Source organism: Penicillium citrinum (genome assembly GCF_028827155.1).
Source record: "Penicillium citrinum strain IBT 23319 chromosome Unknown utg000002l:1.0-3833315.0:1.0-3834789.0, whole genome shotgun sequence".
Classification (NCBI taxonomy): Eukaryota; Fungi; Ascomycota; class Eurotiomycetes; order Eurotiales; family Aspergillaceae; genus Penicillium; species Penicillium citrinum.
Window position 1 is genome coordinate 2,967,381 of NW_026622687.1, and position 16,618 is coordinate 2,983,998.

Sequence of the window (16,618 nt, forward strand, 5' to 3'; positions counted from 1 at the left end):
GGATAGAAGAGCCATGCGTAGTTCAGCGCATCGTCAGGCCCCGAGGAATGATTGCCCAGGGGTGTGGAGTGGCCGGTGTAATCCCGTGACGGTAATCTATGGCCTCGGCTTCATGTGGTCCAAGCTTTATGGTATTGTCGCTGAAAATTTCCGTTATGGAATAGATTACTGACTCAGCAGGATTTTTTATCTTCAAGCAGCTTCATTCTTTAATTTATTTTTTTAGCTTGCTTTCTTCGCTTCCTCCCCAAAAAAGGTCTGGGCCTGCGCAAAAAGCCGCCAGAGAATTTGGAGAAGCCACAATGACCTCCACGACCCTGCGTGCTATCACGCACCGTTTGACTACAACACCGGTCGATCAATTGCCGTCGATCGCTTCGTTTCTTGCGACCTCGTTGAGCGATTGCGCAGAGCTTTTATCAGCGCCGCAAAATCAGAAACCTGGCAAATCTGACTCCGATAATGCCATTCAGATTCATAAATTGAAGACCCGCCTAGCAAGCTTATTACAGGACCGCAGTGTCGAGGGACGATGGACCGCAGTGGTTTTGGTGAAAGCAACCGTCGAAGCGGGACAATGGGAAGCTCTGCGGGGATATGAGCCCATTGTTCGTGGCTTGATTGGAATTCTAGCGGTATGCAACGGAATCATACAATGTTTCAGTCCGAAATTTGTGCAATCGGCTAATATTTCGATTGACTGCTTCTTTAGAAACCGGATCCTGTCTCTACTAGAAAAATGAGCCTCATCACGTTGACTCGTATTTTCCACTTGACCTACCAATATCCGACTCTTGTCCGCGAGGTTACAACTCCTCACCTGCCTGGATTCGTTACTGCGGCGTTAAATCTTGTCTCAACCCTGGTCAAACTGCCCTCTGGCTCAAGCCGGAAGCCCAAGCCCAATACACCTTTTATGGAAATCGTTCTCCATGCCATCCTGGAATTGGTGCCTCGCCATCCGACGATTTTCCGGCCATTTGGCTCTCAACTTCGTTCGCTGCTGACGGAGATTCTCGGTGCCTCCGCGCCTGTATTTTACCCGGAACCGGTGATTGACGTTGCGGTGGACTTATTTGCTTCGCTATATAAGTGCGCGCCTAAAGATAAATCAGGTTCGGGTTGGACAGATGATTGCCGCTCGACAATCCTATCTATCCATAGAGCTACGGATCATGTATTCCGGGCTGTAGTGGAGCAATGGGAGTCTGTAGATGGGTCGTTAGTCCCCATTAAGCAAAATTACAGCAAAGAGGTCGGCGACGGGAGCTCTGATATCCTAGGACTGCCTAGCTGGAGAGGGCTTCACAGCGGAGCCGACAGGATTCTTACCCTTTTGAGGATACTCTCAGGGTTTATCTCTTTGCCATCCATGTCTAGTGTGGCTCTTCCTTTGGGTCTGATCCTCGATCTGACGTCCCGACTCACATCGGTTATCGTCCCAGCTAACGGTGAATCCGCCAACGGCGCCCAGTCCAACCCCCAAATTGGCCGGGAAGAGCGAGAACAACTGTGGGCCGAGTTGCCTCGCATTCATATCGGTGCCTTGAACTTGCTTGCACATGTTGTCAGCGTCCTCGAGACCAGCATCACCCCCATCACCCAGTCCATCTTGGAGCAGGCCAATTGGGTGTTCCGAAACGAAAAGTTCAGCAAGGATGTTCGTTATACCACTTATGACTTACTTCAGTCTCTTGTGTCTGTCAATGGGCCTGCTTTGACAAAGCAGAGTGTGTCTTCCATCGCCAATGTTTTGCGCTCCTGCTGCCATGATCTTCTCCCCGTTACTGGAGAGTCGGGCTCGCATTCAAAGTCCCAGTCGGACACCAGATCCAGGTCTAAGGCTGGTCCCGGAACAGCGAATGCGGATTCTTTCTTGAATCCTAATCTGAATGCCCGACAAGTCTTTACGGGTTACAGTTCATCTAGGCTTGAGGACTCTGCATCCACTCTGTTGCAGGCCGTCCTTACATCTGTTCCATCGGAATTACTCGCGGCCTCTACTCGGGCCGAGATTGATCGCACAATCATCTTGACTACGGACAAGGATGCGATGCTTGCAAGTGTTCTTAACCCTATTCCAGCTGTCAAAGGCCGCGGAGCTGGCGCCAGCCTCATACCTTTCTTGGCTCGCATTTATTCGGATCAGAAGGAAGTAGAAGCCCTTATCCGGCCTAGAATGCCGGTTCTGATGACCACGCCTGAACTTGACGCATATGCTGAAAATGAGGAGGACGAGGAAGCCGATGAGATGGCCACTGAGGAGTATGACGCCGCACCTGTAACGAGCGAATTTTTGAAAGTTTCGCGCGTCGAGACGCAGAAACCTGAGCCAACAGTCGCAGCACCATTGGTGCACAAACGCACATATGCCGAAGAGTCCACTCTTCAATCATCTGGCCTAGCCCTGGCACCTGAGCAACAACCAGGCCAGACCAAAAAGGCGCGATTCGAAGAGGATATCTCAACGAAATCTACCGAGCCTTCTTCTGGGCACAATCAACCTTTGAGCCCCACCAAGGTGTCTGTCTCTTCAGCTGCGGCCCCGCGTGCTCAAACTTCCAGCACGCCTCAAGAAACGCCTTTCAAGGCTCAGATTTCAACCGTCTCAAGCACCTCGCAGCCTGCTGCGGATGTTTCCGTCGACGACAGCGACGATGAGCTACCTACCTTGAACATGGACCCCGACACAGATGACGATGATGAGGACGACGATGTCACGATGGAAGGTTGAGCCATGATTGTATATACTAGTGCTTCTTCCATGCATGCCTTGCGAGGCAGTGTATCGTATATATAGTTGTAATTTTCCGAAGGCAAAGGTCTCGATGATCTCGAGGCTTGCTGTCTCAATTACCGAGAAAAGTTTATATATCTATTGTCTATCACACAACTCGGATTCCACTTCCCCAATATGTACCGTCATTCCAATAACGAAACCATGCTCCTTCCCAGCACCACCAGCCGGATCCGTTGGCTATGCCCAGTCCACGTAGCGGACTCAAGGGAATGGGCTCAACCAGCCACAAACCACCCCTGGCAAAGTCGTCTGCCATGCGGGCTCCTGAAAAAAGCACCCAGCTGAAAGTAAAAACTGCATTGCCTGTCCTCCGTAAATACCTTGGAGTTTGAGAGAAGGGGAGTCTTGGAAAAACAACAGTCTTGAAGATATATTCACCGATGACTGCAAGACTCTGCATATTGAAGAAAAGGAACGGCCCGGAGAGAGGGTGAGTTTCGGTAAACTGAGTGTAGCTCCCGCAAGCATGTATAAACCCGCTGAGAGAGAATGCAACCACGATATGTACCATGCGTTTGAACGAAGCATTATGTGCTAGTTTAGTCGGAAGAAATGACAGAATCCATTGGGCAGTAGTCGTGAACCCATTTCGAAATATTTGGTGCCACCAACGTCCCCAACAGCCAGCAAGTCCGTGATCCAAGATAGACTCAAAGAAGGATCCGAAAGAATCTGCATACAGCCAAGATGCGTCAAGAGGGGCTGCTGTGAGTTTCCTAGAAGCATTGGGGAAAGCCAAGGACAATCCCAGAAAACATATAGGATTGAATGAGGTGACAAAAGACAGTGCAACATATACACCCATGCAACTTATGAAGATATGGTAGAAGCGTATAAGAATTGGGAAAGCCTCAAAATAAGGCAGCGGAAATGGGGGCGAGGCAACTGTACTCGTCCCTCTGAAATAAGGGTCTCGCATCATGATGGCTTTCAAACAGTCCAGGAGCATATAGTGGACCAAACATGTTCGGAAAGCATCCCTGAGACGGGCCTTCGAACTGGGGTATCTATTGTCGTCCACGGACTGAAATTTATCGGATATGAATCCACCACGTAGTTGAGAATGGACGGATCGAGGTAGTGGCCCTAGATGGGGAGCTCGCCAATTCCATTCTGGCCCTCGCAAGTTGAAAAGTAAACCTGCGCACCATTCGAGACGATGCGATAGTTTCTGTGGATAAGACTGCCAGTGAAATCTGTCTCGAGGTTCCTGCTTCTTGCTGTCTGGAGAACTGGTCTGGGGATGTCCAGTTGCATTCGAAAGTTCCACCTTTGCTGATCCACTTTTGTCAGAGGTAGCAGCCCCTCGTTCAATGCGCTGAAAACCATCTTCAATATCAGTGAATACCAACAATCCAGCATTCCATACGAGCCACCATGCGGTAATCAAACCGAACATATACCCATTACCTCCCAATAGACCTCGATGATTCTTGAAAATCTGGGCAGCAACCCCAAGGCTCAGGGCAAATATTGAACGCCGAATATATATACCACCCCTGTGGCGAGGTATGATCAGACCAAGTAATGGAAGAAGATTGAACAACACAACTTGATAGAGTAAGACTGGCTTGAACTTTCCCTGTCGCAATAGTGATTCTAAATCCGCTTCATGGAGCTGAACGAGATCCCTCGAGGAACCATGACGTTGATAGGCCATGCGGGTTGGGGCGCCACTAGCCCGGATAGCTTGATTTCTCTGGAGGGAACCACTTAGACGATAAGCGATACGAGATGCACGCGTTGATGATGATTATTGCAAATGACGCTCGAAAATGACCGCAATAGTGAATATGTTTGATGCAAGCGAAAACAAGATCTGATCATGAAGAAGTTGCTTTTTCCTCAAGCGAGGCAAACCAAGCTGGTCACTTCATAGACATAACTCACGTGACCACGTGTTTCTCGCCGATGTCCATAACCAGATTGGGACTAGCGCGTGACGCCAATTCCCCAAACTGGCATCTCTTGGAATTGTCCCGTGATTTTCACTGACGTTCAGCTTTGTGATATTCATTTGTTCTACGGGTTCGCGCTTGTGGAGCAACATATAGTGTCATGCCACGACGAACAAGCAAACGTAACGCAGATTCGGCGGGATTGACTGTGGCTGGCCTTGAAGAGGATCAAGATCGCGCCGCTAAAACTAGCCGGAATGCGTCACCTTCAAGCCAGCCTAATTCCAACTCTGGACAACGACTCGGTGAACAAACTGAATACATTCCTTTGACTCAAGTTGCCGGTGCCGATGAAGAGGATGATGCAGCAAATGAACTTGTTCCAGATAGTCAGGATAGTGACTATACATCCAACTTTGTATTATACGGTGCGTCAAATGGCAAACCTTTTGTTCATGCAGCAAACTGCATTCGAAGAATAGTTGGGATATTTACTAAATTTTTTTGAATAGGTATTTGTCCCACAACAATTGTGGGTGTACGTTATTACAGAGGCAATGCCAACCCAGGCGAGCATGTGATCTTGAAGCGGGAACCTGAAAACCAATATGACCCCAATGCAATTCGTGTTGACAATGTTATGGGTGCTCAGATTGGCCATATCGGGCGACAAGTGGCTGCTAAGCTTGCCAAGTACATGGTGAATGGCACCACATCATTTACCGCGTCATGTAAATGAGACTCACCACGAAGATAGGATCCCAAGCAAATCACTGTCGAAGCTGTACTCACCGGTTCAATTGGTAGCTTCACCTGTCCGGTCAATCTGAGAATCCATGGTACCGATAATGCAACCGAAATGCCAGTATTGAAAACGCTGTTGAAAAAGGACAAACTGCTCCTTCGTGGAACTGACCAGGCAGAGCGTGAAAGAAGAAAGCGAGAAATTGAGAAAGAGAAAGCAGAGAAAGAGGCTGCTAAAAGGGGTCGTGCTTTAGCTCTCAGTAAAGCAGCTCAGAACTGGCAGGCCAACGAAGACCCAAATTTTGCCAACCTGTCAACCCTAAGTGGATTGGGTGAAAGCGAAGAAAGTATAGAAGATTTGCTCAACGAGAGCAAGGTCTTTAATCCAAGAGATATTGGTCGAGTTGTGGAAACTTTTGGCCAGAAGGAAACTGATCTGGCTAAAATGCCAATGGCCGATTCGCCGATGGCTCTTTCTACGGTACTGCTCCCATATCAAAGACAAGGGTTGGCATGGATGATCAGCCGCGAATCTCCTTCTCTCCCGGCTCCTGGCTCGGATGCAATTGTGCAGTTATGGAAGCGTGAGAATAATTATTTTACCAACATCGCGACAAATTTCTCAACTTCTACAGAACCGCCTCTAGCCAGTGGCGGTATTTTGGCCGATGACATGGGCCTTGGAAAGACCATTCAGATTATTTCACTTATTCTAGCCAACCCAACGCCCCGAACCCCCAAGTCTAGTAAAACAACCTTGATTATTGCCCCTGTCGGAGTGATGAGTAACTGGAGAAATCAAATTCACGAGCACACTCGAAATGAAAACGCACCGAGTGTTCTGATCTATCACGGTTCTGGCAAAAAGGAAGAAAAAAACCTGGCAAAATATGATGTTGTAATTACCAGTTATGGTGCCCTCTCTATGGAATACAACCCTGACGCCAAAAGTCACCCGTCGAAGGGTATCTTTTCAGTGCACTGGCGCCGCGTGGTTCTCGATGAAGGCCATACCATCCGCAATCCACGGAGCAAAGCTTCGCTCGCAGCATGTGGTTTGCGTGTGGATTCTCGTTGGACTTTGACCGGAACGCCAATCATCAACACGCTCAAAGATCTTTACTCGCAGGTCCGATTTTTGAAATTGTCTGGTGGATTAGAGGATTTCAGCATGTTCAACAGTGTTCTGGTCCGCCCCCTTTCTAACGGCGCACCCGAAGCCCGTCTTTTGCTTGAGGCATTGATGGCAACAATCTGTCTCCGACGAACTAAGAGCATGAGTTTTGTGGATATCCGTCTCCCGGAGATGACATCCCGTGTCCTCCGTGTCAAGTTCCACGCACACGAACAAGAAAAATACGATGCTCTGCAAAGCGAAGCAAAGGGTGCTCTGATCGAGTTCAAAGATAAGCAGGGTACTTATTCGCATTTGTTGGAAGTGCTTCTGCGCCTTCGCCAAGTTTGCAATCACTGGGCTCTTTGCAAGAACCGAATCGATACGCTGCTGAATACACTCGAGGAAAGCAAAGTTGTGCCTCTCACAGATGAGAACATTAAGGCCTTGCGTGACATGCTTCAACTTCAAATCGAGAGCCAAGAGATGTGTGCCATCTGCTTGGATAAACTCGAAAACCCTGTGATTACCGCATGTGCCCACGCCTACTGCCGTGGCTGCATTGAACAAGCCATAGAGCGACAACACAAATGCCCACTATGCCGGGCTGACCTCGAAGACAATTCAATTCTAGTTTCCCCCGAGGTTGAACTAGGTGAAGATGTATCCACGGCCTCTGCAGATCCCAATCAGCCGAGCAGCAAGGTTGAAGCGCTCATCAAAGTTCTCACGGCGAAGGGCCAGGCTCCTGACACGAAAACAGTGGTTTTCAGTCAGTGGACTTCATTCCTCAATCTCATTGAACCACAACTGGAGCAGCGTGGAATCAAATTTGCGCGCATTGATGGTAGCATGCCGTCCATCAAGCGAGACAACTCCATCAATGAATTCACCAACGACCCTTCTTGTACCGTTCTCCTTGCCAGTCTCAACGTGTGCAGTGTGGGTCTGAACCTTGTTGCTGCCAACCAAGTTATTCTTTCAGACAGTTGGTGGGCCCCAGCAATCGAGGATCAAGCCGTGGACCGGGTGTATCGTCTTGGACAAAAGCGAGAGACCACTGTATGGCGACTTGTGATGGAGGATAGTGTTGAAGAACGTGTGATTGAGGTACAGGAACGCAAGCGTACACTGATGCTGGCTGCTTTCCGTGAAACTGGCAAGAAGAAGGCAGAGGACAGAGCCACACGGGTGGCGGATCTTGAGAATCTGCTGGGATAGTCGAGTCTCAGAAGGAAATGAGGTTGCTTGATGAGTGGCGAATTGCTTCTGATAGCGACTGGTATCAATGTGGAGCGTTATGATACCTATTGCTGCGGCCCCGAGATTTACCTTTCACTGTGATTATTCAAACCAAAGAATATGTCATGATATTTTCATATTGAAAATAAAAAACCTCGAGCCCATATTTTCTTATTTGCCTCATACTAGGAGTGGTGTATATTGCAGCACGAGGACAGTGTTGGGTACACTCTACTACCAATAACGTAGGTGAGGCTGAACCGGCCCGGCCATGAGACGCTCCTTCGGAGTTTGGTCCTTTTATGGTTTGATCCATGATTTGCTCAACGATCCTGTCGAATCCCAGCGGATGCGGCTATGTTCGGAATCAATCGACTGCCCCAAATTGGAGCGAACCAGGTTGAAACTGATCCACCACGCCCAGAAACTCAAACGGGCATGGTATCTCACGACGAGACAATATCAAAGATTGCCCAACTATATCAGGCCATGTAAATTTATATTCCCTCAGATAACACTACATACCTAGTGTTTAGGTATGGGGATAGGAAGGCAATTCCATTAGGCTTCAGTGGCGCTCCTTTCCATACATCCCAGATCTCCCAAGAGTCCAGACCAAAGTCAACACGGACCGTCCCTGGACCGTATCCGTGGAAGCCATCCATATTTAAGTAATAGTCATTCCGTGGAGAGACTAGATCAAAAGCAAAAAGCAATCGTAGAAGAAACCAAGAAGCCAAGGCGAATCAATGCAACTAATCATCTACTCCAATAGCCAAGTCCTGCAAGTCAGCGGAAGGTAGGGTTTCCCCCTTTTCTCCCCACGCCAAGAGGCTGACAAGACACAACCCCTGGAGTGTAGTAGAAGACAAAGCTAGATCTGAGGGTTATAAGATTGGTCAATTCAACTACGAAGCCGAGTATGTACTGTACACTTCGTGAAGAGGCGCCAGAGTAAATCTGAAATGTGGCGTGATCAGCCACGGGGAGGATCTCAAGAGGCTTGCGACTTAAATCTAGGCATTGCTAGAACTTCATCGCGGTACGGAATAAAGGTAAATTACATTTATAGTGCCTCATTTTGGAAACGGATAAGTGGATGGTCGGATCTCCGCACATCAAGTCTTTTGGAGAATTCCTTCCATGGCTTCGATGCATCTCGTTGTCTGATTTGCGCTATTTCCGACGTCATGCATACTTACTTTTTACTATTTTTCTTTTCGCTCTTTTTTTTCCCGACAACGATGCAGTACTATGTATACCAGATGATTCGAAACACGGACCCCAAATTTGAGAAGGTTGAAGTAATATCTCCGATAGGACCCTATCGTGTTGCTGAATTCCTCTTACGAGATGGGATATCAAGGACGGGAAGGTGATGATCAGTAAACAATCAGACGATGTCTCAAAAGCTCGTGTACCGTGGCCGGTTCGTGGTCCGGGGTGCATTGGGCATCATTTCTGGACACGGATATGTTGCGTTGGGGAAACGGTGTCACTGGGGATGCCATCATCTGCATTTACCAGTTCCACCAAGTTATTCCCCGTCAATATCTCGAATTAGAGAAGCAAACTCCCATCAATCCATTCTGTGAGTATTCCTTAGTAACTAGTTAGTGCTCTGTCGTACACATACGCATCGCCGGTGAAGGACTGAAGGACCCCTGTCACGGCCCGTGGCAAATGACAGAAGAGGCAAGCATCTGCGCATGGAAGGTGATGCCTATCGACGAGACCGGACCGGCTGGAGACACCATAAAGTACAGAGACCGGTAACCGTCTGCAGAGAAAAGTGGAGGCTACCTTCCTAAAGGACATTAGCAGGGCTGTGTACCCCGTCATGTTGCACATCTGGTTTTCCAAACATTACCCGGTGGGTATTGCCCGAGTCTCTCATCCACACCCCTTTTTTTTTTCTGTTGCGGGATTTTAGAGGGATCTGACGACGTAATTTGGGTGGTCCCCCCACACTCAAAAAAGTGGGTTAGTTAGACGGTCCGCCGGTTCGAATGCGGGGGAAACAAATGGTGAATCTGGGGTGAGAATGACCCACTTGGTTCGAGTTGAGTTCAGCTGATGGTGAACAACGAAGAAGTTAAAGGTGGGAAAAGAGAGAGAAGTTAGAATAAGAAAAGGACAGAAGAGAGGAAGAGGAAAGGAAGAAAAACGGAAGTTCTCCGACAAAATGATTTGCTAAAACGCAGCCACGAGATAAGCCGGAGGGCTTATCTGAGAGGTTTAGCCTAGGATAGCTATTGGGGGAGGAGAGTCAGCCTGGGCAAGATAACAGCCAAATAAGGAATAGTCTGAATCCATCCTGGGTATAGAAACTCAACCAATCAAATCGAGCCAAGACTAGCCCACCCACTGGCCTTCCCGCAGATAAACCGATGGACGAGAATGGACTAGTTCGAGGGAAGAGGCAACCCTACAAATCATTCAAATAGTCCCCCATTCATACCCTCCCAATTCCCTTCCAAGTCTTTTTTCTTCTCTTGTAGCACTCTACATTTTTCAATTTATAGTTATTATTATTTTTCTCTGTTGACGCTTCCTTCTTTGAATTTCATGCCTCGACTTCATCATGTATGACGAGAAAAAGAAGAATCATGAAGAGCCCTTGGAGCCGGTCCCTACCTACGCTGGCGTAGGCGAGGTCCAAGAGGGTGCTCATGATGCTGTTTTTGGAGAGATTACCGGTGAAGGTCCGAACTATCGCAATGTATGTGTTGATTGTTAATTCTATATGGGCATTGGCTCTTCTCTTGAGTGTTATTCCTCTTTCTTTCTTTTGGCTAACATTCGTGGTCATCGCGATATAGGTCGGTTGGTTAGGTACCTCGGTTCTAATGATGAAAACCCAAATCGGTCTCGGCGTTCTCTCGATTCCTGTTGCATTTGATGCCCTGGGTGTGGTACCTGGTGTCATTGTCCTGATTGCCATTGCTGCTATTACAACGTGGTCCGACTATATCATCGGTGTCTTCAAACTGCGACATCGTGAAGTCTATGGTATTGATGATGTTGGAGAATTACTACTCGGGAAGACTGGAAGGATTGTTCTGGGTACTGCATTTTGTCTTTGTAAGTTTTCATTCCATCTAGGCATGCCTGGAATCTCCTCTTCTCTCTCTCTCGCCTTCTGCTTCTATTCCTTCTTCTACTTGTTTTGCACATATTCGGGTGGCCTATCACACTCTCCGTGGCTTATGCACTAACCCGATATATAGGGTGGATTTTTGTGGCTGGCTCGGGAATGCTGGGCATCTCGATTGGTCTCAACGCCGTCTCAGATCACGCTGTCTGCACCGCAGTCTATGTTGTCGTCGCTTTTATTGTCTGCGTCATTTTGGGTAGTATCCAGACCCTTGGACGTATCTCTTGGATCGCTTGGCTCGGCCTGTTCTGTATTTTAACTTCTAGTAAGTCTTCGATCTGCTTCCTCATTGCCACCATCTATATCTACAAGATTTTTGAGTCTAATTGCGGAACCTCAATCTGACCTTGTATCTCACTAGTTCTGATTGTTACTGTCGCCGTGGGCCTCCAAGATCGTCCATCCGCCGCGCCCAAGGATGCCGTTTGGGTTCCTGACTATAGAATCGTTGCCAATCCTTCCTTCACCGATGCCATCACAGCCGTCTCGACCATTGTCTTCGCCTATGCCGGAACCCCGGCTTTCTTCTCCCTTGCAGCGGAGATGCGCGAACCCCAGCACTTCAACAAAGCCCTAATGCTCTGTCAATCGGTTGTCACCGGCTTCTACCTTGCCATCGGCATTGTTATCTACTATTACTGTGGATCCTACGTTTCCTCTCCCGCCCTCGGCTCCGCTGGTCCCGTGGTGAAGAAGGTCAGCTATGGATTTGCTCTTCCTGGTCTAATTGCTAGCACTCTACTTTTCATCCACGTGAGTAACGCCACCATTCTTTCTCCCTCGTGGAATGTACTAATGCCTTCTAGATCACTGGCAAATACATTTTCGTCCGCATTCTTCAAGGCTCCCGCCATCTTACCTCCAACACACCAACCCATTGGATGGTCTGGCTCGGTTGTACATTTGGAGTCGGCCTGATTGCTTACATTATCGCGAGCGCCATCCCTGTCTTTAGTGACCTTGTCTCCCTTGTTGGCGCCTTGCTTGGAACTCCCATGTGTTTCCAGCCAATGGCTGGCATGTGGCTGTATGATAATTGGAGCAAGGGTAATGCTCATAGAACCGCTCGGTGGTACGCGATGGTCGCCTGGTGTGCCTTCGTCGTTATTGCCGGTACTTTCTTGATGATTGGTGGTACCTACGGGTCCATCGTCAGTATTATAGCAAGCTACAACGAAACTGGTGGCTCGGCAGCGTGGTCATGCGCCGATAACTCTGTTTAGATACTATAGCTACGAATTTACGATTACAGATATTTCGTTTGATTCCAGCTCATTCTAAAGGCAATCATTTTCTTCTTTTCTTTACACCATATGCTTCAATATTTTGACAACAAGAGTATTTCTATTTCTACTATGTAAACACTTGGTCACTCGTTCATGATGCCGCTTCCGCTGTAAGACTGAATGCGTGGACGCTGCCTCGAGCCTGGAATACCGAGTTCTTCTTGATATCCTTGTCGCTTGCCCTAATTCCTTGTTCACATGGTGTACCCCATCCACCACCACCAGGTCTATATTTTTCTCCGTCAGTATGGCAATTATCGTAAAAAAGGGGACATTATCAGTGCTCACGTATGGATAATGATCCTCTCGCCTGGTTGGACCCCCAACTCCATCTTACCACCAATATTAATCGTACGAGTGGCCCCATCAAGCTCCTTCTTGAGATACAGGTTCAACCCAGCCTGTCCTGACCCACCACCTTCTAGACCATAAGGACGGTAAACACGACGCTCACTCAACATAGACACCGACAGTGGCATGCGGAATTCAAGTTCACGAATAACACCATCGCCACCCCGAAACTGGCCCTGGCCTCCGGAACCATTTCGGATCGAAAATTGACGAAGAATAACCGGATATCGTAGCTCATATACCTCTGCATCCGTAATTCGTGTATTGGTCATGTGAACATGCACACCAGATGTACCATGCCAGGACGGACCAGCCCCAGATCCACCACATATTGTCTCACCAACGCCAAAACCAGGGACCTCTTCTCCAGTCTTGGGATCAACCCCTCCAATTCCAAAGGAAATGATGTTGCAACATCCCTGGGAAGCGGCGCACGCACCGAAGGCGCCGAGAACGACATCCGTGATCCGCTGTGATGTGATGGGATTCCCTGCACAAACAGCTGCATGACCTGATGGGTTTAGGAGAGCTCCTGGGGGGATGATAACATTTACCGGCGCAAGACAGCCTTGATTGAGTGGAATGTCAACGTCAATCAGGGCACGAAGGCTGTATATAATAGCCGAATGGGCAATGGCTTTTGGCGCGTTGAGACAATTAAATGTCTCGCGTCCAGTACCGGTGAAATCAAAGTCCGCAGAGCCAGTCTCGGAATTAATTCGAATTTCCAGTTTAATTTCCGTCCCATCATCCATGAAATCTGAAAATCGAAGAGGTTGGTCCTGATTCTGTCGTCCGATTGATTTGAGTAATTCGCGCACTGAGACTTCGGCATTTTGTTTGATTGCATCCATATAGAAATGAACCGTTTTCAGAGTATTCTCTGATACAAGAGCTTCGAGCAGTGTAGCTCCTTTATGGTTTGCCGCGATGGCTGCTTTCAAATCCGAGACGTTATCATTGTAGGTACGTGTTCCGCTGCAATTTTGGTATGAGGCTGGTTCGTCGTAAAGGAATTTTCGTACAATATCTTCGTCGAATATTCCCTCCGAGACAACTTTGAATCCCATCGTCATAGCTCCTTCTTCGTAGAGCATTTTGCTATTTGAAGGCATAGAGCCTGGGGCGATTCCTCCGATTTCTGCGTGATGGCCTCGTGATGCGACGTAGAAGATGATTGCTTTGCCTTCTTGATCCCAGACTGGGGTAATAATTGTGATATCTGGTAAGTGGGTTCCCCCCGCGAGGGGGTGATTGGTAAGAATATGGTCTCCTGGTTTTAGAGATCCGTTATATTGCTCATGCTGATAACGCACTGCGTACTCCATGCCTTTATTCAGTCAGTATACTAGGACATATCATCAAATAGTGAAATTTCAGGATTACTTACTTCCCAGATGCACGGGCACATTTGGTGCATTTGCCACGAGTTTTCCATCGGGAGAGAAAACAGCGCAACTAAAGTCCAATCGCTCTTTGATATTAGTGGAGACAGACGTCTTTTGAAACATGCGGCTCATCTGATCAGCTACGGACATAAACCGATGGCCAAAAATAGACAGCTTGATTGGGTCCACGACTGTGGCGTCGTCTTTCTGATGTTTGGAGGATTTCACATCTAGGATCACATGTCTTGAGAGGATCGTAGCTGCAGCATTCGGCTCAACGACGATGGTTTGAGTGTTGTCGATGATCATGGCAGGCCCTTGTATGACACTCCCAGGCAGCAGATTCTTCAGGAAGAATACCGGCGTCATGACCTTGCCAGTTCCGCCAAAATACACAGTTGAAGAATTATCCTGAGAGTCTGCTCCCACAGGCTTTAGACTCACGGACTTGAGCTCCTGTTGAGGAGCTTCAGGTGCAATTGCGGTAGTCTTCCCGACTCCACGAACTCGAATATCTTCCACTAGGATGTTACGGCCAGGAAAAGTAAATGAGAACTCTCGTTTGTGCTCTTTGACAAATTCAGCAGCAAAATCATTATCTTCGGGTTTCAAGACCATTAACAGGTTGTCAGTGCCCTGGTAGCGAAGATTAAGATAGACTTCGTGTTGAATCGCATCCTCATCAATACCGTCTGTAGTCAAAGCGTTTGTTACTTTAGACTTTAGTGCAGCAATACGTCCTGCAATCCTTTGCATGGCGGTATCGTCTAATACCCCAGATGCAGGCTCTTGGGCTTCATGAACAACATCTGCAAGAGCCATTCCATATGCTGACAGAATCGAGGAATATTGATGAATAATGACCGTTCCAATTGACAGTGATGAAGCAATAGCACAGGCATGCTGGCCACCAGCGCCACCGAAGCACGCCAAATTATGCGCAGAAGTATCATATCCACGAGCTTCAGTAAGTGCTCGGATTGGCTTAGCCATCGACTCATTGGCAACCTGAATAAAGCCAAGAGCAATCTCCTCGGGGCTCTTGTTCTGTCCAGTCTCGGCATTGACTTGATCGGCCAACTCCGTAAACTTCGTCCGAGTGATCTGAACATCAAGCGGTTCATTCTCATTTGGGCCGAATATATTGGGGAAATAATCCGGGAGAAGGCGTCCAAGGAATAGATTGGCGTCTGTGACTGTTAAAGGACCTCCTTTTCGATAACAAGCAGGCCCTGGATGAGCACCAGCGGACTCAGGTCCCACGACAAATAATCCATGTCTCCAGAACAAAATACTGCCCCCGCCAGCAGCAACTGTATTGATATCGAGTTGCGGCGCCATTACGGTGACACCAGAGATGGTATTCTCGAACGTATGTTCTAGCTTTCCATCATATCTTGACACATCGGTGCTAGTACCACCCATATCAAAGCCAATCACGGGCTTTCTGTCATTTTCATCAAATGATGTCCCTGCGTATCCCACAACGCCACCTGCGGGGCCTGAGAGAATTGCCCGAAGGCCTGTGAATCTGAAGATATCATGAGAATTTGATTTGACGCCTCGCAGAGTCACAGCTTTGTACTCACTTTTCGAAATTGGCTAGGCCACCATCACTTTGCATGAACTCACATCTCGTATCAGCAGACCGGAGCCCATCTTTGAAACCTGATCGAAATCCTTCAATGTATCGTTGGATCACAGGAGTCAAATATGCATCGGCTGTGGCAGATGCACCTCGAGAAGTCATTTTGATCATAGGAAGCAATTGACTTGAAAGCGATATTTGAGTGAATCCTATTTCCTCCGCAATTCGCGCAATCTCAAGCTCGTGCTCTTGGAAGGTATATGAATGTACCAGACAGACAGCAATAGAACGATATCCCTTGGAATATAGCCTGAGCAAGCTCTCCCTCGTACTCGACTCGTTGAGTGGCTCCAAGACACGAACTATCTCCCCGCTGACTCCTTTCCTCAAGTCTGAGTCTGAATTCAACCGTCTCAGGAGGCCATCTTTGTCTGGTGTAGGATTCTGCTGATAATCCTCGATTGTAACTCGCTCATCCACCTCAACCACATCTTCGTACAAGACATCAGGTCGCTGGATATTCAGTGCAAAAAGTTTTGGACGAGACTGAGTTCCAATTCGCAGTGCATCTTTGAACCCCTTTGTAATCAGCAGGGCATGGCGTTCGCCTTTACGCTCGAGTAACGCGTTCGTGGCTACGGTCGTACCCATGCGAATACTGACATTGGAGAAGTCGGCAGTCGTAAGTTGTTGATCACGCGGGAATACCCTTCCAGTGGCTTTCTCTAATATCCTCCGGATGCCTTCGATGGGAGCATCGGCATAATTGGCTGGGTCTTGGGAGAGTAATTTGACCACAATCTCCTCCTCACGACCATCTATAATACCGAGGCAGTCGGTGAAAGTGCCCCCGCGATCTAAATTATTTAGCTCTTATTCAGTGCTTGGAATCTATGAGTGAATACTATTCATACTACTCACCGATGGCGATCTTGATGCTTGGATTGGCTAATATATGGGGAGACATGGCAGTGAAATGGCAATCGATGTCATATGGAATTCTAAGGGTCACAGACGGCTTTTATAGAGCTATTAGAGACACATTTAAGT

General features: G+C 48.1%; 5 protein-coding genes across 5 annotated transcripts; 3 read left to right on the plus strand and 2 right to left on the minus strand.

Moving 5' to 3' along the window:
• Window positions 1-302: 302 nt before the first annotated feature.
• N7469_002929 (RIX1/PELP1 family protein) lies at window positions 303-2,734 on the plus strand (the record flags this gene model as incomplete). Its single annotated transcript, XM_056641849.1, has 2 exons — window positions 303-635; window positions 713-2,734. 2 exons carry the CDS (start codon window positions 303-305, stop codon window positions 2,732-2,734), a joined length of 2,355 nt encoding a protein of 784 aa, XP_056504343.1.
• A 151-nt stretch (window positions 2,735-2,885) lies between these two features.
• Window positions 2,886-4,460, minus strand: N7469_002930 (wax synthase family protein; the record flags this gene model as incomplete). Its single annotated transcript, XM_056641850.1, has 1 exon — window positions 2,886-4,460. The coding sequence occupies one exon, from the start codon at window positions 4,458-4,460 to the stop codon at window positions 2,886-2,888; it is 1,575 nt and encodes a 524-aa protein (XP_056504344.1).
• Window positions 4,461-4,858: 398 nt separating this feature from the next.
• N7469_002931 (uncharacterized protein) lies at window positions 4,859-7,777 on the plus strand (the record flags this gene model as incomplete). Its single annotated transcript, XM_056641851.1, has 3 exons — window positions 4,859-5,126; window positions 5,211-5,398; window positions 5,456-7,777. The coding sequence occupies 3 exons, from the start codon at window positions 4,859-4,861 to the stop codon at window positions 7,775-7,777; spliced, it is 2,778 nt and encodes a 925-aa protein (XP_056504345.1).
• A 2,605-nt stretch (window positions 7,778-10,382) lies between these two features.
• N7469_002932 (uncharacterized protein) lies at window positions 10,383-12,178 on the plus strand (the record flags this gene model as incomplete). Its single annotated transcript, XM_056641852.1, has 5 exons — window positions 10,383-10,520; window positions 10,621-10,882; window positions 11,029-11,220; window positions 11,317-11,708; window positions 11,762-12,178. The coding sequence occupies 5 exons, from the start codon at window positions 10,383-10,385 to the stop codon at window positions 12,176-12,178; spliced, it is 1,401 nt and encodes a 466-aa protein (XP_056504346.1).
• A 154-nt stretch (window positions 12,179-12,332) lies between these two features.
• Window positions 12,333-16,535, minus strand: N7469_002933 (uncharacterized protein; the record flags this gene model as incomplete). The annotated part of the gene is made up of 5 exons (XM_056641853.1): window positions 12,333-12,468; window positions 12,530-13,922; window positions 13,983-15,511; window positions 15,570-16,425; window positions 16,490-16,535. The coding sequence occupies 5 exons, from the start codon at window positions 16,533-16,535 to the stop codon at window positions 12,333-12,335; spliced, it is 3,960 nt and encodes a 1,319-aa protein (XP_056504347.1).
• Between the last annotated feature and the right edge of the window lie 83 nt (window positions 16,536-16,618).